This window comes from Nelumbo lutea, chromosome 5, assembly GCF_056320005.1.
Source record: "Nelumbo lutea isolate HS-2025 chromosome 5, American lotus-T2T, whole genome shotgun sequence".
NCBI classification, from domain to species: Eukaryota; Viridiplantae; Streptophyta; class Magnoliopsida; order Proteales; family Nelumbonaceae; genus Nelumbo; species Nelumbo lutea.
The window spans coordinates 30,963,296-30,987,975 of record NC_142688.1 but is presented as its reverse complement, the minus strand read 5'-3'; the positions used below and the strand labels follow the sequence as shown (position 1 = coordinate 30,987,975).

The following is a 24,680-nucleotide window of genomic DNA, read 5'->3' as shown; positions in this document are numbered from 1 at the left end:
CAATATATTAATAAAATAAACATTTTTTTAATTTTATTATACAAATTTATTTAATTATTGTATATATAAGCAATTGTATACATCAAAATTCATATAAAATTAAAATTTAAAGTTTTTTTGTTAAATTTTTTAAAATAAATAACTTTGGCCCGATACACGGCTCGACCTAGCCCAGCCCATTTTACACCTCTACTAGTAGTTTTCGCACCAGTGTTAGATTTCTAGCATGAACTACGACTTCAAAAACAACACTATCACGTTAGTCTCGAACTCCTTTCACTCAATCCGAATTTCACCGATATTTTAGTAGAACCTCCGTCTTCCACGACTGCAATAACACCAATCAATACCGTTCACATCACCATAAGAATCAACGGTGCACTCTAATGTTGAAAATAATGTTCTCTAACGATTGCAGTAATTACGAAGAAATGTAGGTATTGGCACAAAGAAAGAGAGAGAATTGTGAAAAACGGAAGGAGTAAAGCTCTTTCCAAATAAAAAAGAAAGTAGCCTTATTGAATGCTCGTTGGATGTCCATAACCCAACCTATTAAAAATATTTTTATTGGATTGACCCAACCGCTAAAGACCCAGGATTAACAAAAACAACCCCGCTAATAAATGGATTGGTTGGGCGGGTTGAATTGTAAATTGCCACCCCTAATGTCTCCTTTAGAATAATTTTGATATTTTTAAAAATTTGAAATCTTACATATTATATTATCACATAATATATATAACTGATAGACTATTAACGCACGAACTAAATTAATATATTTTAGAGTTCAGTAGTTACTATAATGGCACATATTGAAATTTGGATACTAAAATAAGAATATAAGAATACCCTTAAAATACATGCTACCAATATGGAAAATTTCCTTTTTAATTTAATACTATTCACCGACTGATATTTGGTTGCTTCAGTTGATTGACTTACTAAGGTAACAGGGGATGAGCTACTACTCCGTTGGGTAGCCCATGAAGAAAAAGAAATGTGAATTAATTTGAATCCGACGATGAGATCCGATTCGAACGAACATATATCATATTTCATATATGGGAAAAGAAATTTGGGTCTACACATATCCGATCCGATCCGATTCGATCAATCCATTTGCAAATTTGCAGCCCTAATTTGGGGAATTTCAGGGGCTATTAAGCTATTTCGGTATCTGGATAAAACTCCTCGGTTAAGGCCGTCATTTCTCCAATCGCCGGCTTCACTCCTTTCGCGCTCGTCTGCTCAGCATGGGTTCAATGGAAGCGCGAACGACATCAGAGAACGGCTCAGCCCCAAAAGGCAACGAAAACCAACAACAGCCCGAAGATGGCTCACAGGACCGAGTTCTTGCCGGAAACCCTCCTGAAAATGACGCATCGGGGAAGAGAAAGGTGGGAGTGCTCCCTCTCGAGGTTGGGACGCGAGTCATGTGCCGTTGGAGGGACGGAAAATTCCACCCCGTCAAGGTCATTGAACGACGCAAGATTCCCTGCGGTGTCCCCAGCGATTACGAGTATTACGTCCACTATACTGAATGTGAGTTCCTTTCGAATCTCTTCCTATTCGAAACATAGAACGACTTGCAAATTAGGTCAAAATTCACTGATTACTATGGACACTCTGTGCGTTACGATGAACGAAGATGTGCTTTTTTTTCCTTACTTCTTCTTCCTCCATATTGGTATTATTTCTTCATGCAAATGCCTTTATATACTATAGTTATACTTGGAATCAGCAATTTGAGTTAGAGTTCTGATCCGAGAAGAATCTCTTTTATAGTTAATTTTACCTCATTTTTTATGAAAAAAGATAGAATAAGCACCAGGACGGTGATTAAATTGATACAAATATCAATAGGCACATTTTGTTGCTCTTGGATGTATGATTCTGTAGTCTATACTGTACCTTGAACAAAAAGAAGAGAAAGTAAAGGGTAAGGGATTGGTTCTAGGCAGAAGAAGACCTCTTAAAGTTCCTACAGAGCAGAATTTTGTCAATTTTCACACTTGATTACCCTTCAACATACTATTTGGTACGAAATGAATCCTCTCCAACAATCTTCGTTTCCCTATTTTATAACGTGCTAACATTGCACATTTACTGATCGAGCTATTTAGGAAGGAGCCCTTGGGTAGACGTTTTTTTTGAGGGGAGTGATGTCAATGTGTATTGGTGTTATCATAAATGATGCACATTTATTGATAGAGCTATTCATCATAGACCTGGCTGCTATATGAATCTTCTATGTCCTTGTCTTAGGATCTGACTAGTGTTGGAGGGATGAAATGCAATAATCTTGTGTTTGATGGAAGAGATTCTGGGGTATTAATGGACACACTGAAAGCATGAGGGAAGGTGAATGTGTTATTGCTGCAGTAGTCCACCAGGAGAGGAGAGACTGAGTTAGGGATATGCCTCACGTGTCATTTCAGTGGCAGTAACTAGGAGACCAGATCCTGGATTGGGTGCTAACTTTCCACTACCCACTAGAGAATGACCCCCTTACTAAGTAATGGGCAGCTACACCTATATATTATTTTGTGTTTGAGATTTACTATTTATATAGTATATTTAATTTGACTTATTTATTGAAAAAATTACAGGTTTAATTTGTAAGTGATAATCTATTTCATCTAAAAGAATTAGGGGTGCAAGTCGGGCGGGTTGGGCCGTGTTTATGGCCAATCCAGGCCCGGCCCTAAAATTTGGGCTTAAGGCCCGAGCCTGGCCTGAGCTTGAGGTCAAGCTCAGTTTTCCCAACCCGAGCCCAGACCGCCCTGTAATTTGATGCACTCGGGTTGGGCTCAGGTTCGGGTCGGGCTCGGGTTGGTCAATGAACCCACTCTAAAATTATATTATACATATATAAAAGTATTTATGCAAATATATATACATATATTTATGTATGTATGTAAATATGTATGCAAAATATCTATACCAATGTTATATATACAAATATGTATGTATATATATGTAAATATGTATGCAACATTTACATATATACACATATCTATGTATAAATGTATATAATTGGGCCAGGTTCGGGCTACCTAAGGGCTAGGCCTGAGCTCGGCCCTAAAATTAAAATAAGCCCGACTTCTTGGGCCCGAGCCCAGCCTGTGTAGAATTTCGGGTTGGGTCGGTTCGGGCTTGGGCTGGGCCAGCCCAAGTTGCACCCCTAAAAAGAATGGATCCACACCATTGAAAGTTTTAAAATGAGTCTTTGTGTTATCCAGCCAAAAAAGTGTTTTAATAAGTCTTTTATTTGAATTAGGAAGTTGAATCAAACACATTAATATGGGTCTCATATCTTTTGAAATGGGTTATTTTTGATAGATAACCACCTCTCTGAAGAAGTTGGCACTTTTTTTTGAAAGTGGGGTTGACTGCTCTTACTATATATTAGATTTGGCTCTTGGAGGCATTTCCATTAGGAATTTGGGCAATTTTTGCTACCATTTGCTGAGGCTATATAACATTCCTTTCTCTATTTGAATTTGAATTTTGTTTTCCCCTTTGCATCTGTTGATCTGTAGCAGTTGTTGATGGCTCAGGTCTTTCTCTTCAGCTTTAGTTTGGACCTTTTTACTTGCCTTCTTCTAATAACGTGTAACCTCCTTAATTGGTTTTTAAGGATTTGTTATTAATTATTTAATATCTCTATCCCTACCTTCAATACATACCCCACTTTACCAATGAGCCTACATGGTTTACCCTTTTGTACACCTGCCTCCACAACGCCCCTAGTTACATTTGGTTGTCCTTCTCACTGAGACTGTGAGACCAAATCAAACCTTGTGCTCCTTCAAAGGGATCATTCTGGGAATGGCTCGAATACTCTTTCCTGTAATCTTGTGAATGAATCTCAGGACTGACATATTTATTGTCTTTCTATCCATAGCTTCCATACCCTGCATAAAACACCAATCAAGGTAAACACTCTCTATTCTACAAATGGAAAGTTGTCCTCTGGCTTCTAGCCACCCATCAAAATCCATATATATGCAGATTCAGATTTAACCTATCCAATGATACCAAAATCAAGCCAAGCAGGTAGGTTTTGAGTTGTTTTGACCATTCAAAACCAGGTCACAAGTAAAGTGATGGGCTTGAGAGTTGAGATAGGTCTTTTTTGGACGGGTAATTTTTCTTTTTGATAGGTACAGACTTGAGATAGCTCTCCACCCATTTTTGGTTTGAGGTCTAAATTATTCATAGGCAGCTTGGAACATTATCTCCTTTGTGTTCCATATCACATTGTCTTTGTTTTACATATTAAAAACTACATCTATAAATGCTTGGCATTATCATTCATAATTTGTTAACCTTGATAAACATATTCCTTCATCAATCAGTTTTGTGAATCCTTTCTGTTCAACTTTCTGCTTGTTATTTACCTTTTTTTCCTCTCATTGTCTTTAATTCTGGAGATGGAGCATTTATCACCTATTTGCTTTTTGTTATTATGCACAGATAATAGGAGACTTGATGAATGGGTGAAGCTTGAACAACTTGATCTTGATTCAGTAGAGACTGATGTTGATGAGAAGGTGGAGGACAAGGTATTGTTTTTTATTTTCTGATGAAGGTAACGGGTAACCAAGTGTCTTTTGTTAATAATTAGAATTCATTTACATGTATGATTCCTAACATTAGGATGCCATCCAAGAGATCGCTCCCTATACCAACCTATCTATTATTCTTGCCAACTTGAACACCTTTATGTTGCTCCTCACACTTGTGTTATGTGCATGAAAGATGGGGAGGCATTTTGCCACCTTATAAACTGTGAAGTAGCCAGAAGTCTATGGCAATTCTTTTTGGAATCTTCTACAGAGGTAACTTCCATTGGGTTCCTTCGAACTTGGTGTCTGAATTCCTTTTGCAGCCTCGGTGAACCTTGACTTAAAGAGGTACTCTTTATGGGAAGGCAACTCTCCATGCGGTGTGGTGGTGCATTTGTGTAGAGCGTAATAAAATAATCTTTGAAGATAAGTGTTCTCTCTTGAAAGAGTTAAAAGGAAGGGTGATTTTCTGGATCGACTCCCAGATGTTCTAGTATTTTTAGAGGCATATCTATGGAAGACTTAGAAATCTGGGGCCGGTTCTGAGTTCTTCATGTCATGAAATAGCTCATTCTTCTCCTGTGCCCCCCCAGACCCTGTACTGAATTCATTCTCCAGGTTGATGGCAGCTGCCTAAGCAGACTTAGTCACAGAGGTCAGGCAGGGATAGGTGGCAGAATTCTTACCTCAGGTATTCAAGTTTGGGCCTACAGTGGGGCCCATTGGGGAGACTGAAGCTGTTGAAACCGAGGTGCAGGCCTTGCTGGTGGGGCTGAGGTGTGTAATGTCCCTTATGGTGGTGGAAGGAGACTCAGAGGTGGTTATTAGCTGGATGCTAAACCAGCAGGAGGGGCCATGGAGATTCTCCCATCAACTCAATGAAATCGGGGTCATTCAATTGCAGTTAGCCTGTGATTTCAGGTTGGTTCCAAGAGACCTAAACTCAGTGGCAAGGTTCAAAATATCGATACAGCCCGATACGCTGGTAGGGGTTGGTCCCCCTTTTTGTAGTGTTTTTTTTTTGTGAACCTGGTTCAGAGGGGTCGGTCTAAGGATCTTCTACCCCCTGAACCAGGTTAAACTCCGAAGCACCCCCTGTAGGGGGCGTATCAGGAGGCTTCCGATACGATACGTATCGGCCTATACGGTCTGATATGCATCGAAATTTTGGTCCTTGGTCAGTGGCATATGCTCTAGCTAAATCTGGGGTGGGCAGGCACTTTTTGTATAGTGATATAGAGCTTCCCTCTTTTTGTTAATGGAAGTTACCTTTTCTCAAAAAAAAAAATCCTGACATTCCAAGGTGTAATGATAACAAGCCATGCAGGTTAAGCATTTGCCCAATAAAAAAAATCACTTCTACAAGAATTAAATATGAAAGACATCAAAGAACAACCTGATCTTCCAACCTTTAGCTTCTTTATCTCAACAGAATGCTTATAATATCTATTTTATACATGCAAGTAAATAACTTATCTGAATTTTGAAGTTCTAAATTTATAACGTAATGTTGTAAGATATGAATATTCTGTTTCTAATAAAATTACTTTACGTATAAAAAAAACATAATCTTGTAAGATATATACATATGATTTAAGACAGATTAGAGTAATTGAATAGAACTAAGGGGTTGATCAAATTATGGTTTAATATACATGGGAGTTGTGTTGAGACAATTGAAGCATGATTTAAGACTCATTTCATTTTGGGGATTTAATATTGGTATGGTCTGAAACTAGGGTCTATTGGCTATATTTCTTAGGTTTTACAGAAAATTATGAAATTTCGATGTGCAATAGACAGTAAGTTGAGGATTGTGTAAATATAGGGCTTGGGATGGAGAGGAAGTAGCAGAGTATGATATTGGAGACTGAAATTATTATAGCATTGAAATTAGGTTGAGTGGGTGGACTTTTGGATCAGGTTTAACAGATCTGGAATCAAATTAGGGTTTTTAAGAGTGCAGAAACTTCAAGAGAAATGGATTGAAACTGGAGAAATAGAATCCAAGGTGGAACCTGACTAAATGGTGCAAAAGAAGACACAAGGTGTGGCTATGTTTTTGTTTGTGTCAAGGTTTTAAGGGATTTTTAAGGTAGGTGGATTTTATCTCTAGGAATTCTCAAGGTTTGGTTACATTACTGAATAGCGCAAATTGATGAAGATCTGTAAGATACAGTTTATCACTCAAATAACGATCTTCAGGCAAAATCAGTAATAATTGCCCGAGTAAAGAACAACAAGGTTTTGTAGGATAATAATAATGCAAAATCAGTAATAATAATACAATTTATCACTCGCTGATCAAGGAAAGAATACCTAGAATCACTTCATGGTCTTGTAGGAATCTTTCCTAGGTTTTGGTAATGCACTCAATGAAAGAGTTTGTACCAATCAGAACTCAAAGTTTGTTCACTATGTAAAGGTGATCAAATCCAACCTGGCCCGGAAATTTCTGGGCCCATACACAAGGTTTTAATCCAAGCCTGGCCTGGCCAGACTTGCATCAACCCTACACATAATGCAAGATTGAGCTGTGAACTTAAAACCTCAAGCCTAGAAAATCCAGCCCAGCCCATATCATATATATTTAGTGTGTTTGATGTACAATTGTATAACCCCATTTCAATTTTTAATAAGGGACAATGGTATTTTGAATATTGACAGAACGAATATATGTATATATATATATGTAATTTTAAATATATTTTGATTTTTACAATAGGTTCAACTTCATTGGTTTACGTGGGCAAAAGCCAATTGCCTCACCTAACTGACATAGAAGCATTGTTTTAAAAGTCTTAAGCCTCACAACTTTGATGTGTGGCTTAAGCCTTTGTCAGAATGAGGTGTAAGCCCCAAGCCTTAAGGCATGAGGTATAGCCTGAGGCATAAAAAGGCGTAAGCCTCAAGTATCAATGATTACTTAGTGATTTAATGCAAAAAATATACATTTTTATAATTTAAAGCATATAGAAAAAACACTTCAATAATTATATGCCAAATAAAAAAAGTAAAAAAGAAAAACCAATAAGGCAAATCAAGTTTTATTTAGTTTTTCTTAGTATTTTAACAGAGTTCAATGCAAAAAGGACTAATCAAGTTCTTAATTTCTTTTGGACAAATCAAGTGAGATTTTTGTTGTTATTCTAAATGTAATGTCCCATGTTTGTTATTATTATTTTTTATTTCTTCTACTAATGGATCTTTTCATAATAATAATATATTATTATTATTATTATAGATCAAATCAACTAAGTTGTTTCCTTTCTTCTAAATTGATTTTTTTATATGAAATGTAAAATACTTATAATTGTTAGTTGATTAGTTATTATATTATTTAATGCTTAAATGCCAAAACTTGTTGCTTATAAACTTATAGTTTATGGACATGTATACTTTCTATCATTTTAATTTGGCATATTATATGTTATTTTCATCAATTTACAAAAATTAGTTAATTTTTCCTTAAACTTTGAGGCTTACACCTTGCAACACCTTGAGGCTTATGTCTCACCTTTTTGGGTCATTATACCTCAACTATGCCTTTAGCCTTTTAAAATCTTGCATAGAAGTGGTCTCGAGCATATATTTTCAGGCATAGGTTTTGGATGGGTCATGATGGGCCTGAACAACTCAACATGCTTTCAGACCCATAAGGTGAGGAGGAGATAGCAAGAGCTTTTGTGGAGCATTTCAAATCCATTTATGACAGCCCAAGAAGAGAGAGAGAGAGAGAAGAAATTCCTAACCTTGATTGGCTTCCAGGGAATAGAGTTGATGGATCAGCTAGAAAAGATTTTTGAGGCCCAAGAAGTAAAAGATGCTATTTTTTCAATGGAAAGATCTAGAGCCCCAGGCCTAGATGGTTTTGTGATGGCCTTTTACCAAAATGGCTGGGATATTATAGGTGGTGATTTAATGGAGGTCTTCTTGGAATTCTTTGAGAGAGGTAAGATAAATTCAGGTGCCAATGCTACTTTCATAGCTCTAATTCCTAAAAAGGTAAATGCAAACCACCTAAAGGATTTTAGGCCCATAAGCCTAATTGGTAGTATGTATAAGGTAATCTCAAAGGTCTTGGGAGAAAGGATAAAAAAGGTACTACCATCCTTGATTTCTCTGAACCAAGGGGTGTTTGTGTCGGGAAGACAAATTATTGATCAAATCCTTATTGCCAATGAATATGTGGATTACAAAAAAGACAAGGAGAAAAGGGTATGATTTGCAAATTGGACTTGGAGAAGGCCTATGATTTGGTGGACTGGGGTTTTTTACTAGAAGTATTGAGAATTAGAGGATTTGGAGAGAGGTGGTGCATGTGGGTTAAGGGTTGTCTCTCTTCATGCCACTACTCCATTCTAGTTAATGGGGTAGCCAAGGATTTCTTCCTAGCAAAGAGAGGTTTAAGACAAGGGGACCCTCTTTCTCCTTTCCTTTTCACCTTGATAGTTGATGTGTTGAGTGTCCAGATTATTAGAGCCGATGCTAGAAATTTGCTTAGAGGGTGGAGAGTAGGGAGGGAGGAAATAGTTGTAACCCACCTTCAATTTGTTGATGACTTGATTCTTTTTTGTGAAGGAGATCCGGAGGAGTTGGAAAATTTAAAGGTCTTGGCAGAGAATTTTGAAAAGGTCTCCAACTTGAGAGTAAATTGAAATAAAAGTTGTGTACCTGGAATTAATATGCAAGAAGCAGAGGTGGCATCTTTGGCTAGATCTTTAGGTTGTGAGGTAAGTGATTGGCCTCTTAAGTATTTAGGATTACCTTTGGGAGGAAACCCGATGTCAGATAGCTTTTGGTCCCCAGTTTTGGAAAGATTCTCAAAAAGACTAGCAGGTTGGAAAAGGAACTACATCTCTTTAGGGGGTAGAATCATTCTAATTAAGTCAACACTAGCAAATTTTCTAGTGTATTTTTTGTCTACCTTCAAATTGCCTGTTAAGATTGCAAACCGGGTTGAAAAAATAACGAGAGATTTTCTATGTGAGCCTAGATATATCAAAAAGGATCATAGGGTAAAATGGGAAGTTGAAAAGATAACGAGAGGTTTTCTCTTCTAAGCTCAAATTTTCTAGACCACTCTTCTCCTAACAGTAGAATTTGGACTGAAACTTCTGCAGGTAGTTTTTCTTGTTCTTTGTTTTACAATGCTATGGTCCTTCCTTTTAACCCAGTTTCCTCCTTTCCTGTTAAAGAAGTATGGAGCGCTCCGGTACTCCCAAAAGTAAGGGTTTTTTGTTGGGAAGTGGTTCTCCAAAAAATCAATACCTTGGAAGTGCTTCAAAGAAAGAGACCAAATTGGTGCTTGTCCCCTCATGTCTGTAGCCTTTGCTTGAGGAATGGTGAGACAGTGGATCACCTATTAATTTCTTGTCTTTTTAGTGCTCTAATTTGGGATTGGTTCTCCTTTCTCCTTGATTGTAGGTGAACTCCTCCGACAAGCGTAGTGGAATTATTTGACCCTAGCCTTTTCCAACAACCAAAGAAGAAAGGAAGGGTGATGTGGAGAACAACAAGGGCAGCTCTCTTGTGGGCAGTGTGGGAAGAGAGAAATAATAGGATTTTCCAAGGGAAAGAAAAATCAGCTCCTGAAGTTATTGAAGGGGTCACCATCAAGGCAGTACATTGGCTGAACACTCTTGACTTGTTCAAGGATGTCTGCATAGATGATTTGACTAGAGGTTGGAGTATTTTAGCAAGGTCTTCTACTTCATCACCTACCATAGGGGGTGTGTTTAGAGATGCGGAAGGAAAAATCCTAGCTATGTATTCTGGTCCAATAGGTTTGGGGGACTCGCTTAGAGCTGAAGTGTTGGCTCTCCTCTAGGGGCTCAGATGGGCCAAGTAATTGGGTTTTCAACAGTTAGAAGTGGAGCGACTAGGGAGATTCAAAATTAGTAGTAGGTTGGCTGCAATCAAATAGTTTGGGAATGTGGTCCCTTAGACAACCTGTAAGGGAATTATTGAGCCTCACAAGGGAGCTGGGTGAATCAGGAGGTTTTGTTTTGGGTAGTGTTGTAAGTTAGTTTTTGTTCAGGAGTCACCTTTCACTTTAGAAGGTGACAGTTGCTCTTCTAGTTTTATCTAATGAAAGTTACCGTTTCCTAAAAAAAACTCTTGGACCCATATGAAAACCCAACCTGGTCTAATCCATGATAATCCTTATCACCATGTATGAAAATGAATGACATAAACAATAGTACAATACTGACCCTAAATTGTGGCTGCACCGAAAGTAGGGGGGAAGATAGCTAAACTTCCCTTAAAACAAAAGAACCAAAAAAGAAATATTGCATTTTCTAGTTTAACTTAGAATGGTTGCGGTCATGAGAGAAAACTTTATAAATGAGAGACTATATTATGCTATATAAAGTGTGTAAATGCAGCACTAATCTTTTGCATTTCCATGCTGATCTTGCAAAACTATCATTTATGGAGTTTGGCACTCACAACTGATTTGCACCAACGTGGTAAACACTCAGAGGAGTGTTTCTAATCCCATTGAGGTAATTGATGAGTCTCCATGCCCTTTTCCTTGTCATTTTGGTAGTGCTGTCAATGGGTCAGGTCTGGGTTGGGACAGGGCGTCCCATCCCAAACCGATTATTAATCGGGACAATATCAAGGACCCAGAACTGTCCCTATTAATAATCGAGATACTGACATCTATATTTATGTATATAAATAATAACTTAAAACTTGAATTTTGACAATATAGCCTTAAGTGGTTTTAACTAACATTATCTTATATATTATCTATCAAGTTTACCATTTGAAGCATAAAATATAACAAAAATTATAGGAAAACTAGGAAACCCTTATGTATTTAATAAAATAATCATTTCGGGTCTGAATCGGTTTAAAAAAAAAGAATCAGAACTGACTCAATTATTAGTCGGGACAAAATCATAGAACCAGAACCGACATACTCGGTTCAGTTCGCTTCGGTTCGTTGATCAGAACTGATCCATTGACAGTCCTACATTTTGGCTCATCTGACAAAATACATTTAGTTTTTCTTAATGGACAAGTAAGAATGACACAAGCTTTAAGTGACCTACAAGCCAGTTAGAAGAGCAAACACATCAGTCTTTGTGGTACTTCCCAATTGGAATGCTGACTGCCCAAAATATTGTCATCCAAATTGATGAAAACTTCAGTGATTTTAACTTTCCTTCCCTGTTATTCCCAAGGGAGCTTCCATACAATACAAGGTTAAGCTCTGTTGTGATGCGAGGAAGGGGTGAGCTTCTAGGAGGGGAATGCGTGGGGAAGACTGAAGGACCTCTTTTCCTTGAAAGAACACCTTGAAATTCTTTGGAGAGGCCAAGTGATGCAAGACATCTTTGATGCCGAATTGATGTAAGATAGCTCTTGCAGTTGATGTGCTCACAAAAAAGAATAAAGGAGATGGCAATGCTAGGTATTTTCATGCTATTGCAAATGGTAGGAGTAAAAATCTCATCTCTAATTTGGAGATTGATGGAAGGGAAATTGCAGATCAGGTAAAGATTGCTAAGGATTGTTGGGAGATCATTAAATCAGATTTGCTTAGAGTGTTTAGAGAAAATTGAAGGGTAAAATCAGTTCGGGAATGAATTCTACCTTTATAACCTTGGTGCCCAAAAAGTCTAATCCTACTCACCCTAAGGATTTTAGACCTATCAGCTTGGTTACTAGCATCTATAAAATAATCACCAAGGTGTTGTCTTTGAAGATTAAGAAAGTTCTCCCTTCGATAATCTCTCATTATCAAGGGGCCTTTATCCAAGATAGACATGTAGTGGATCAAATCGTCGTTGCTAATGAATGTGTGGAGGCCCAAAGGAGATCTAAGGAAAAGGGTGTGGCAATTAAGTTGGATTTGGAGAAAGCCTATGATTTAGTGGATTGGGAGTTCTTGATTAATATCATGGGATCTTTTGGTTTTGGGGATTTGTGGTGTAAGTGGATTAAAGGCTGCTTGCAACCTAGTCACTTCTCAGTGATTGTGAATGGGTCGGTGGTGGACTTTTTTGGAGCAGTTAGAGGGCTTAGACAAGGAGATCCCCTTTCTCTTTTCCCTTTCATCCAGAAGTTCTAAGTAAGCTGATTACTAGAGCCAACTAATTGTAGTTTACTAAAGATTGGGAGGTGGGTAGAGATAGAGCGATGGTTTCCCACCTCCAGTTTGCAGATGACATTTTGATTTTTTGTGATGGGGAAGATAGGAAAAGAGTGCCAAACCTGAAGTTGGTGGTGAGCCTTTTTAAAATAATGTCTAACCTAAAGATCAATTGGAATAAGAGTGCAATGGTTGGTTTAAATGTTGGGGAAGAGGAGCTTGACTCATTTGCGGAGATTCTTGGAAAAAGGGGTGTGGTCTTTGAATTATACCACTTGGTGGCAATCCAGGGTCTATAAGATTCTGGACTCTAGTAGTTGAGAGATTTGAGAAAAATTAGCTGGGTGGAAAAGGAAGTACATTTCTCTAGGAGGGAGAATCACTTTGATAAAATCAACCTTGGTCAACCTCTCTATCTACTTCATGTATGTTTTTAGGATGCCTCAAGCAGTTGTGAAGAGGGTGGAAAAGCTAACGAGAGACTTTCTGTGGGAACCGAGAGATAGTAAAAAGGACCACTTGGTGAAATGGGAAAAGGTGGTTAAAAGGAAAGAGGAGGGGGGGTTCGGTATAGGTAACATCGGTAAAAAAAACCTTGCCCTTCTAAGTAAGTGGTTGTGGTGTTTCCCTTTAGAGAATATGTGACTGATTATGGCATAAAGTGGTCTCAAGTATTCATGGGCTGGCTAGGAATGAATGGGGCATGCTATCTTGCCCCAATTCTTTGAGCATGTCAGGTATGATCTGGCTTCTAGTAATAGGATAAGATTTTGGGAAGATGTGTGGGTTGGGGATGTTCCCTTGAAAGATTTGTTTCCTGCGTTGTATGCCCTCTCTAATCTAAAGGAGAAACCTATGTCCGATTTCTTTGTGTCTCCCTCCTCCCCTAGGGCGGCTGGAATTTGGGGTTGTGAGAAACCGTCTAGAGTCAGAAATTCCATCTGTATCAAACCTTTTTAAATATTCTGGATGGCCTTGCCCTTGATGTTTTAGCAGAAGATAGTAGGGTGTGGTCTCTCAAATCTCAATCCCGTTGGGTCTTTTAATTGTTAACCCTTTTTTTCTTCTCTTGTGTGCACCCCCATTCCCCTTTCCTTTCCTGTTAAAGAAATTCGGAGTGCCCTTATCCCCCTGAAAGTTAGTGCCCTTTGTTGGGAAGTTTATCATGGGTGCATCAACACATGTGATATGCTACAAAAGAAAAGGCCAAATTGGTGCTTGTCTCCTAATTGGTGCATCTTGTGTAAGGTGAACGGTGAGAATGCTTTCCATTTTCTAATTTCATGCCCCTTTGTTTGTTGTATTTGGGAATGGTTTTGCTCTCTTTTTGGTTGCAGGTAGAGCCCTCCTGGTAGCTTGGAAGGTCTCCTTAGTCCATCTCTTCTGAGGAGCACGAAGAGAAAAGGTAGAATCCTTTGGAAGTGTGTAAGGGCAGTTGTGGGGTGGTGAGTTTGGGAGGAAAGGAACCTAAGAATCTTTGAAGAGAGAAAAAAATAATGTGGCACTTGTGGAAATTGTTACAGTAAGAGCTACACATTGGGTGAGAAAATGTTCTCAGACTTCTCAATGGATGGCTTCTTCCGAAACTGGAGGTCGATTGCCTTCTCCTCTTCTAGGAAATATAAGGTCTTGGATACCTGGAGCCCCCCAAGTGGTGGGTGGATGAAGCTGAACTTTAATGGAAGTAGATTTGGCAATCCAGGGCCTTCTGGAATTGGTGGAGTGTTTAGAGATGAGAATGGGAATATAAGCATTCAGGACCTATTGATCAAGGTGACTCATTGAGAGCTGGATTTTTGGCTGCTATTGTTGGGTGCAAAAAGCTAAAGATATGGGAATTACTAGGCTGATTCTTGAAGGGGACTCTAAAATAGTCGTTGGCTGGTTGAAAAAAGGTGAAGGGGTTATTCATCAAAAACAAAAAGGTGAAGGGGTTCTATGGCAATTCAGAAATGATTTCAGAATATTCAAGATGATCTCAAGAAACATGCGGATCCACGTAAGATGGGTTTGGAGGTCTGCAAATGGGTTGGCGGATGGATTGGCTAAGGAAGGAACTCATAAGCAGCATTTGTTTTGGGCTCAATGTTAACTGTGTGTGGGGATCTTTGCTGTAAAGGGTCTTCGACCTAACAACTTCTTGTTGTACCTTTTTGTTCTTTAATCTTAATAAATTTTTCTTGAGTTGCTGATAAAAAAAATAATAACAATAATAATGAAAAGAACTAGAAAATTAGGAGGAAATTGATAGAAGAAGCAGATGGATAGATAGAGGCCTATTTGGAGGTACCTTATAAAATTGGAACAATATAGAGAGGAAGATAGGGGGATTACCCTCTCTTTTTGATTTTTTTTTTTTTTTTGGAAATGGTGACTTCTAATTGGTAGATTACAAAAGACAAAGACATCCAAATTCTAGGGTGCTAATCCCACAATGGAAATTTCTTGTTACAAAGAAGCCCCAAAAAGTTCTCCCCTATTTGTGCCTTGTTTACCTAAAGTGTCAGCCAAACCATTGGCTTATCTTCTACTTGATTTGAAGCTGATACCAATCTCTCTTGATAAACAATTGATCTCCTGGTATGAGATGTGATCACCTGGCATCTAATGATATTTGATACTTTATCTTTTTCAAAAGAAATAAAAAAGAGATGTGTTTGAAACATGGGAATGGATATCGTTAATTACCAATATGGTTTGGGCATTCAAGTGGATAAAAAAAGAACAGTAAAAGGTGGGGACAAGCAGTTGATAGGATGATGGAAGATACATCTTCTTTCCTTCATAAAAGGGGGCATACATGCATCCATATGCGTGCCTGTGCATACCCATGGTTGGAAGTTATCATTATAACTATTCTGTTTGTACTTTGTAGACTGTATTTTGGTTTCTTGTTTTATACCCATGATTGGGGGTATACACTTTGTTTGCTTTTTCCTGTGATTTACTTTTACTAGAATGGCTCATAGAAAGGGATTATTTTGTACAGCTCCCAAGAAGTTTCTTATGCATGATATTTTCAGGCAACAAGCTTGAAAATGACGCGCCACCAGAAACGAAAGATTGATGAGACACATGTAGAGGTATGTGCAAGTTCTTTTTGCTAATATACTATCTTATATTGTCAGTATTATTATTGCCAGGACTCTGAAGTGAAGCCTACGTTTGGGAAAAACATTTTGCATTTAACATTAATTGTTGGATAGTCATTGGATACATTTCTCAATTGTCTAAATGTTCATGTTTGATGTTTTTCTCTTTTTTCTCTTTTGTATCACCCTGGACATCCCTCAAAATTAATTTGAATTCATAGTTTCATTCATATCCAGGGCCATGAGGAGCTTGATGCTGCGAGTTTACGTGAGCATGAAGAGTTTACTAAAGTAAAAAATATAGCAACTATAGAACTTGGAAGATATGAGATTGAGACGTGGTATTTTTCCCCTTTTCCTCCAGAATATAATGACTGTTCAAAACTGTTTTTTTGTGAGTTTTGCCTCAATTTCATGAAGCGCAAAGAACAACTCCAGCGGCATATGGTAAGCAGTGAGCTACACTTGAAATTCCACTAGTTTCACTTGAATCACAATGCTTAGTTGCATTATGGCATTTTGTTTAAAAGTAGTTCTGGTTTAACATTATTGAGTTAGTAGGGTTCATCCAATTGCCTTTAATGTTTTTGTTGTGTTAGATTTTGTAAATGTACTACCTACTTCTTCCCTTTTTATACTTTTTTTTTTATGAGTAAAGAGAAAAGATTCATTAATAGAGAATTAATGCAATTACAAGCTTCCCATGGAGAGGCACGAGCTGCGTCCTCTCCTAATAGCAGAAGACAAAGGAAAACAGATAACAGAAACCAGGAAGCAGATTCAATCTACAATTGAGCCCAATATAAACTTTCCCTGTTTACCCCTTGCTTTGCAAGGCCATCAGCCATAGAGTTTGTAGATCTCCCCACCCATTGTATTCTCACTGTCAAGCTCCTTGTCAGGCAGTTGAATTTTTTAATTTCATTCTTAAAACACCACACTATAGAGCCTGGGTTTTGTAGCCATCCCACTACCACCTTGGAGTCCCCTTCTATTATCAGATGTTCCACACCTATCTGCACAGCTAGCTGTACTCCTTGGATAGCAGCTGCAAGTTCCGCCCTAATGGAGTTTCCAGCTCCTATTGGCCCCGAGTAGATAAGAACCACATTCCCAGCCTCATTCCTCAGTACCCCTCCCACCCCTGATGGACCTGGATTACCAAGACTACTTGCATCGAAGTTCAGCTTCAAAAAATTCTCAGGAGGGGGTTCCCAAGTCAGACTCACTTTAGTCTTTCTAGATGAACAATTAGTTACTGCTAACCAATTCCTCCAAATATCACTAAATGAGAAAAGATGAAATAAGTCCAGTGATTTTAGCCATAAGATCACCCTTTTTATACTTTTTTCCTGTTAAATCTCATTGAGATATTGCTGTAATTCTCAAAATCTAAATTTCAGTCCCCCATAATCATTAAGTTTGTTTTATTTACTATCCACCTTTGCCTATTGGCCTTACCCACTTAATGTTTTATACCATGCTGGTGGTTTAGAGTTTGCCTTTGATGCATATGATTTGTTAGATGGATGATTTTTAACTTTTTATATGAAGTGCTTTCTTGAACATGAATGGTTAGATGGAAATATTAATAGTATGAAATATTACAAAAAGATGATGTGGAAGAATGTCGCTAGATCAACAGACCATGAGCCCTTTCTCTTATCTAATTGCATTTGAGGAATCTCCTATAATCAGGTTGGATGAAGGGTTTAAGGCCATGGAAGCCTGTGCCGCCCCGCCCCGCCCCCCGCCCCCCCCCCAACCAAAAAGAAAAGCCATCATATCTACCTTTGTGCATTCTTCCTTGCCAATGGCACCATTGATGCTTGTTAGACCTACCTATTTGTAGGTCCATGATTAAGAAAACGGGCTGGACAACTCATCACTGCTGGTCATTGTTAGGAGTTTCTTCTTCATTTCTGCTCCTGCATTGTTCATACTTTATCTGAAGAAAAAGACTAGTTTTTCATCAGTATGTGACTTGACATAATTATTCTTTGTTCCTTAAACATTTTTTTTTTAAATTTTTGGGGATATTTTAACCTTTATGATGTTTCTGCGTTTTCTTGTATAGAGGAAGTGTGATCTTAAACATCCCCCAGGTGATGAGATCTACCGCAACGGCACACTGTCAATGTTTGAGGTAAGTTGTCATGGATTTTTTTAGTTCAATCTCTGAAGTGCAATGATGTTCTGCTAATTGGTTTGAGTTACCATGAAATGTTAGGTTAGGAATATCTCCACCAATTTCTTTAGCCATACATCTTAACTATTTACTGTATGCCATATTTAGTTTTGTGTAGTGTCTTGTTTCTTGTTAAAAAAACTGTGTACAGTTGATTGAACCTTCATTTTGTGTTTAAAGTTCTTAATTATAATTTTATATAAGTTTCAACTTAATCTACAAATATATATTTCATATTTGCAATTTTAATATTTTTTCTTTTTTCTTGCACTTCCACTTTATGTAGTCTTATTATGTTTCCATAAAATCAGATTCTAGCAGTGAACTTTACATATAATCTAAGAGCTTAATGATCTGATGCAGGTTGATGGCAAAAAGAACAAAGTTTATGGTCAGAATCTTTGTTACTTGGCAAAGTTGTTCCTTGATCACAAGACACTTTATTATGATGTTGATCTGTTTCTATTTTACGTTCTATGTGAATGTGATGATCGAGGATGTCATATGGTTGGATATTTTTCTAAGGTAAGTGCTTCTGTGAGATATTTTTTTCTTTCTAGTTATATGTTGATTATTCTTATTTTTTATTTTTCTGTGAGTTATTTATTAATTGCAAAAACATATATATTTTGACACCAGCCTTGGAAAGTTTAGGCTTTTTTAAGTATTTGGAACAGTTCAAATGGGCTCTCTGGGTTACCATGTTAAAGATTCCTGGGTTATATGGCAATGGAACTATAACTGTGATGGGCTTTAGGATTATATTTTCCTTTCTGAATATGTACTGTATACTGAATCACATGTAGATAAACAAATGCATATGAATCTGGAAACCGAACTCTTGGTCTGTGGGAAATTTTCTGATTCAATATGGATGTGTATGATAGTGATACAGTACAATGTGAACTTTCTGCATGTTAGGCCACCCATTGGATAGGTCATAGGACAAAATTATACCACTATTTGATTCAGATAGTCTGTTAAAGAACATCTTCTGGAGTCACTGATAATTTGGGGTACAATTTTGAAATTTTCCGGTCGACATAATCTGAGCTGGTTATGCTTCATGAAAGTTATTAGGCTTTCTATAGTGTCCTAATTCATAGTTGTAGCTAGGTTGAGACTTGAGAGACAATTTAGGTTGCTACTTCATGTCCCTTCATTATGCTTAGGTTCTTGAATTGGGTTTCAACTGAAGAGAATAGGAGATTAACCCATTTTTTGGTTCATATATACTCAAAGCTACATTCTATCACGTTGAAAATTTGAAGCTGGGTTTTCTAGTTTCGACAATAAACTTTTTTTTTTTTTCTGATTTGTGTTTCCGTTCTATATTCTTTATGCCAAACTTGTATAACTCATTGTTGAGGTTGTGGATTTGTAACAGGAAAAGCATTCAGAAGAATCATATAATTTGGCCTGCATCCTTACTCTGCCCCCTTATCAAAGGAAAGGCTATGGAAAATTTCTAATTGCTTTCTGTAAGTTTCCTTTATATATATTCCCCCTTTTCTCTTTTGTTTGCTAGTTTTATATTTGAAAGGGAAAGTGGATGGATAGAATGATCAACCTGTTGATCCTTACCAGTGGATTTAACTTGTTCCTGGAAAGCCCTCCTTGCACAATTTATTAATATACCTTGCAAATATTTATATGGTTAACTAAATAGACATGAATTTGGATAACTTGATTATTGAAGGGGACTCTGAGGTGGTGATGGGTTGGTTAAGTAATTCAGAAACTATGGTATGGACTTATGGGGGAAGTAAAGAAATTCAAATGGTTATCTAGTAATATGACCTTAAGGATACAATGGGTGCAAAAATCGGCAAATGGGCTTGTTGATGCCTTAGTAAAAGGGTTTAATAGGGGTAATTATATTAGGCTCAGTCATAATTTGTTTATTGTGATGTGAGAGGTTGCCACTTGCACCTCTCTTAAGGGATGCTTATATTGTATGTATGGATTGCTGTTCCATTTTTAATAAAATTTTGAAGTTACTTGTCAAAAAAAAAAAGCTATTTAGTTTGGATCTCCCATAGCAGATTAGATATCCAGGTATAAACACTCATACAGGAACTGATGTGGAAAACATGGATAAGACCATTATTTATAAGTTCAAATTATTACCGTGCTTTTACTTCTAGTTTTTCATGATTTTTATTTTTTTTTGTAAAATTGAATTGGTTATAGAAAAGCACATATAAATTCTTTTATTCTACAAGAACCCAGTGGTGTTTGGGGTCAGTTTTGGTTTTTATTCAAGCAACATGGATATGCTAAGTATGTTCATGTATCTAGGTATCACAGCTCAAGGAAAGTCTTTTTTTTTTTCCTACTCTAGCAATTTTTTAGTTTGATCAACGGATGTATGCCTCTTTTAATCTCATTCTTAATAAAAGTTTCTGTTATTTATCAAAAAAGTGTATGCTTCATTGTTGTTCCTTAGCTGGTCCTAAGTAATGGTATTTTACTTGGTAAATATTGGATGATAATATAGAATCTTTGCATCCATGCAAAGAAAATATGTAGTTTTTAAGGCGCCAAGGTGAGGCTAGGCAATAGGGGATTCCTTGTTGCTTGAGCGGTGGGATTTCTTTTTTTGAATAAAAACCATGAATCCTAGGGTAATTCCCTAGGTTCCATGGCAAACAGCAACCATTGTTTACTAAAATTGTCAGCTATCTTCATAAAAAAATGTATAAACTTTATATAAAACATAGAAAGTCAACAACTGATAAAAAAAACATAGAAAGTCAACCTATTCATGAAAAAAATGGAAGAAAGAAATGTCGAAAAATAAAGGGGCTGAGCTTCTATTTTTGTCCTAGGAAAAGAAAAGAAAAGAAAAGAAAGGAAACATGCTAAGCTTCCTTGGTGTTTACTTGATTGTGACAGTAGGTAGTATATCCTAGAGGTAGTTTCTATTTTATTTGGTAGTGGGTTGTTCTTGTATGGTTTGGTATAGCAAAAGCAGGCATGCCTTCACTGAGTTATTTGTGTTTTCCATTTGATTGATAGCATCATGTTTGTGTTTTATTGGATGGTTGCAAGAAATTGTTCTGACTTTGTAAACTCATGAAAGCCAAATTACCCAGGCATGCACCCACTGGGATTTTGGTTTATCCTTTGACTTATAGCATGTCTCTTGCACTCTCGCCAAATTCTTATTTATTTGATTCTATCACTGAACAGCATATGAACTTTCTAAGAAAGAAGGCAAAGTAGGGACACCCGAAAGGCCACTTTCTGACCTTGGACTAGTGAGCTACAGAGGGTACTGGACCAGGGTCCTTCTGGACATCTTGAAAAAGCACAAGGGCAACATTTCCATCAAGGTATGCATTTTACTTGTCATTTCTAATTTTCTGATTTTGTCATTTTCTTTGTCTTCTTATAACCATTTTCCCTTCGGGTTCTCATTATTTTCCTTTTTAAGTTTTCTTTATGTTACTAAAATACCAATATTTTGTCTTGGCCTCGTTGAATGTTCAATAGGCTGTGAGAGAAAGGGGTCTAAATGTAGATGAAGATTGCATGGTTTGTGGGGAGTGGGAAGATTGTAATCATATTTTCCTCAACTGTGAATATGCTAGTCAAACTTGGAGGCTGTTAGAGAATTCAATTATGGTACCCTCGAATGTGGATAACTCAAATTTAGACTGGTGGGTAAGAATCCAAAACTGATACTATCTAGGAAGTAAGAAACTTGAGATCTGTTTAAAAATAGGTCCCTCTCTCCCTCGATTTTCTTTGATAAAGCAAGAGAGGAGGCTGTTGAGTTTAAACTTTAAATTGCTAAATGAGGAAAAACCTGGGATCACATAAAAAATATCCAGCTAAGATGGGAACCCCCGAGGGCTCCTATATCAAAATAGGTTTTGATGCTTCTAGAAAAGCTGATGGGTCCTAAGCTATTGGCTGTATTGCTAGGGATGAAAGGGGTCACATTCTCAAAGTTGTTTACCAGTCTCATGATATGGAAAAATTGTTTACCAATGTCAACATCATGATAGAAGGTGAATTGAAGCTTGATATAGACTGTCGAAGGGTTGGGATATTCCTCCTTGGAGTATAAAAAGTATCACAGATTAATGCCATTCAATCTGTAGCAGATGGAAGTCAAATTTTCAATACACCCTTGGGAAGCAAATTTTGCGGCAGACTCTTTGTTCTCTAATAGGCCCTTTCTCTTATTTGTTTTAGTGATTGCTGGGGAAGGACTACTCCCTGTGTTGTGTAGCCTGATCTTTCCTCTTAACCAAAAAAGAAAAGGCTGTGAAAGAATGGCATACAGCATACTTTTGGCCCAGTTTTCCAACATTGCTTGAATGCTTGTCATATCTACTTAATTACGTCCATTCATTTTTGGTAGCATGCACAAAAAGATTAGATGAATAGGAAAAGGAATCAAGAGAGAATGGAGGACCTGCAAATGAAAAGCAAAGCCAATGCAAGGATCTCTGACCATGTGTCTATCCATCCATATCTATCTATATCTGTATATAGAAGTTTGTTTTTTTTTTTTTTTGGTTTAAAAAAATATACATTTTGTTCTTTGCCATGAAAAGGTATACATAAAAGGGTGGAGTTTCAAAATCTAACAAGAGATGGGAAAACGTCACATCACATGTAACAGCATTTAATATCTAATTTTCTTTCAAGGCAAAAGTGTTACACAAATTTATGATAAGAACTTGTTGTTGCACTAATAAGTAAGCTGTATTTAATGTACTATATGTTTAAATGGAAAATATATTGAGAATCATAGTGCTGCTCCTAAGCTGGATAAAATTGTCCTTTGAGAATCCAGGAAGCAATTATTTATGTCATGCTGCTTTTTGTACAAGGTATTTAAATACATAGAGATCATTACTAGTGAGATTTTCTTTTTCCCTTCAGAATAATTGCATTTTCTAAATTCTTGCTCTTTCTAATATTCTTTGAGATATTGTATTTGCTTGCTTTTAAGTAGTCTGTTTTGACAGTATTGGTCTGAACTTACGAAGTTACTTCGTCAATTAGTATTAGAGTTGTCAGAGGCTGCCTGCACTTTAGAAAAAGCTTGGGATTTAAATAAAGCACTGAAGTGAGGTGTGGTGAGGATACAAGCTGGGTCAAGCTCAACCCAAGTATGACAGAAATGGTTATGCTGACCTAGGCTTCTGATGTCCTTGATTGAAGGAGCTTAATCTGTTTGTCAGTTGCTTTTCCTTTTCTTTAGGGTCCAACCAAGAAGGTGGGGAAACCCACACACAGTCATCATCTGAGAGTTTGGCCTTTCGCACCACAAGATGGGCAGGCCTAGAAAAGGTTCTATGAATAATATGCAAAAAGTTAACAGAAGTAAAAGAGTGAAGTAATCTAGAAATTTTGTCCAACAAAGAACTACACTGCCAAAGAACAGAAACATTCGACTTCTGCAAAATGAAAAAGGCTATTAGGTTCACAGCATCAGACAGGACTACCACTTTTTTCCATCCTTCCTCCAAAGCAAAAGAAAGAGCTTGCAAAACAGCACCGCTTTCAGCTTCAAAAGGGCCCTTTACTGGACCTAACTTCTCACCTGCCGCAAGAATAAAGGAAAAAGTATTATCAAATACGCAAAAACCAAAAGTATCATTAGACTGATTGAGTACACATCACAAAGAAGGATAATATCTTCAGAATTTAAGGACCAAACCCAATTTCTCATAGGAGAAGATAGAATGGTGACCTGTAGTTGATTCCCCGCTTAATAGCCTATCCCCCCACTAGATTGTAATTAGTAACAAAAATTGTTATGCTGAACGTGGGCCTATTTTTTCTGACGTACTCTTTTTTGGTTACCGTCTAATGACATAATCTGATGGATGATTCAATTCTTACTTTTTCACATCTTCTTTCTTAGGAGCTGAGTGACATGACAGCCATAAAGGCAGAAGATATCTTGACCACCCTGCAGGGACTCGATCTGATCCAGTATAGGAAAGGGCAGCATGTCATCTGTGCAGACCCCAAGGTTCTGGATCGTCATCTGAAGGCTGCTGGCCGTGGGGGACTTGAGGTTGATGTGAGCAAGTTAATTTGGACTCCTTACAAGGAACAAGGTTGATGATGTTAGCAAATTCGTCTTGAAGACTCACCTTGTTATGAAGACCTATGGTCACCTGCTTATACTCTCTGTACAAATGTGTATTGTATATTCGTATTATAACTTAGAACTGATTTCTTGGCTGTTGTCTCTCTGATTTCTATAGTTTAACAGTTGCGTCGATGTGTTCTACTGACATATATGGTTGATGTAGCTATTCTAACATAAGCAAACCTAGATGTTACTTACAGGCTAACCAAAATATGTTGCATTTTTCTGATCTTATGCCGTTGCTCACAAATAATGCATGCTGGATTATAGCTACGGGGTCAGTGGAAACCAAGTAAAGGTTTCTCTAACACATGGAAAAGAAATAATATTTGGTTATGGAACACTTCTTATTTACTGGATCATTGTTTGGTTTGGCTTTGACCGTTTGGTAACTTCCTTGGGTCGGTTTAAATTCTTGGTAATTGGAATTTGTTGCCATCCAACAAGTAGGGGATATTTCTATCTTTGTTGTTGGAAAGATTTCATCTGCTGAATAAAATGAATGCTAGTATGTCGAACTTTATATTTATGATGAGTTTAAAGCGGGTCGGGAAGTTGATTTGGTAAAAAATTGTTGATTTGGTCAATGATTTGTTGA

General features: G+C 37.3%; 1 protein-coding gene across 2 annotated transcripts; it reads left to right on the top strand.

The window, feature by feature from the left end:
* Positions 1-1,006: 1,006 nt before the first annotated feature.
* Positions 1,007-24,316, top strand: LOC148851423 (histone acetyltransferase of the MYST family 1-like). Of its 2 annotated transcripts, none has more exons than XM_088945578.1 (9): positions 1,007-1,542; positions 4,480-4,568; positions 15,702-15,761; positions 16,008-16,217; positions 17,848-17,916; positions 18,322-18,483; positions 19,346-19,439; positions 21,154-21,296; positions 23,849-24,316. In XM_088945578.1, the coding sequence occupies exons 1-9, from the start codon at positions 1,254-1,256 to the stop codon at positions 24,050-24,052; spliced, it is 1,320 nt and encodes a 439-aa protein (XP_088801704.1). In that variant the 5' UTR covers positions 1,007-1,253; the 3' UTR covers positions 24,053-24,316. The 2 variants fall into 2 exon arrangements, with proteins under 2 accessions (XP_088801704.1, XP_088801705.1); XM_088945579.1 differs by lacking the exon at positions 23,849-24,316 and adding an exon at positions 21,457-21,689 and having other exon boundaries at positions 1,123-1,542.
* Positions 24,317-24,680: the final 364 nt, after the last annotated feature.

Coding starts and splice junctions, on each gene's coding strand:
- LOC148851423 (XM_088945578.1), top strand. CDS start 1,254: ATGGGTTCAATGGAAGCGCGAACGACATCAGAGAACGGCTCAGCCCCA. Junction 15,762..16,007: donor TTGATGAGACACATGTAGAG/GTATGTGCAAGT, acceptor ATTCATATCCAG/GGCCATGAGGAGCTTGATGC. Junction 19,440..21,153: donor AAAATTTCTAATTGCTTTCT/GTAAGTTTCCTT, acceptor ATCACTGAACAG/CATATGAACTTTCTAAGAAA.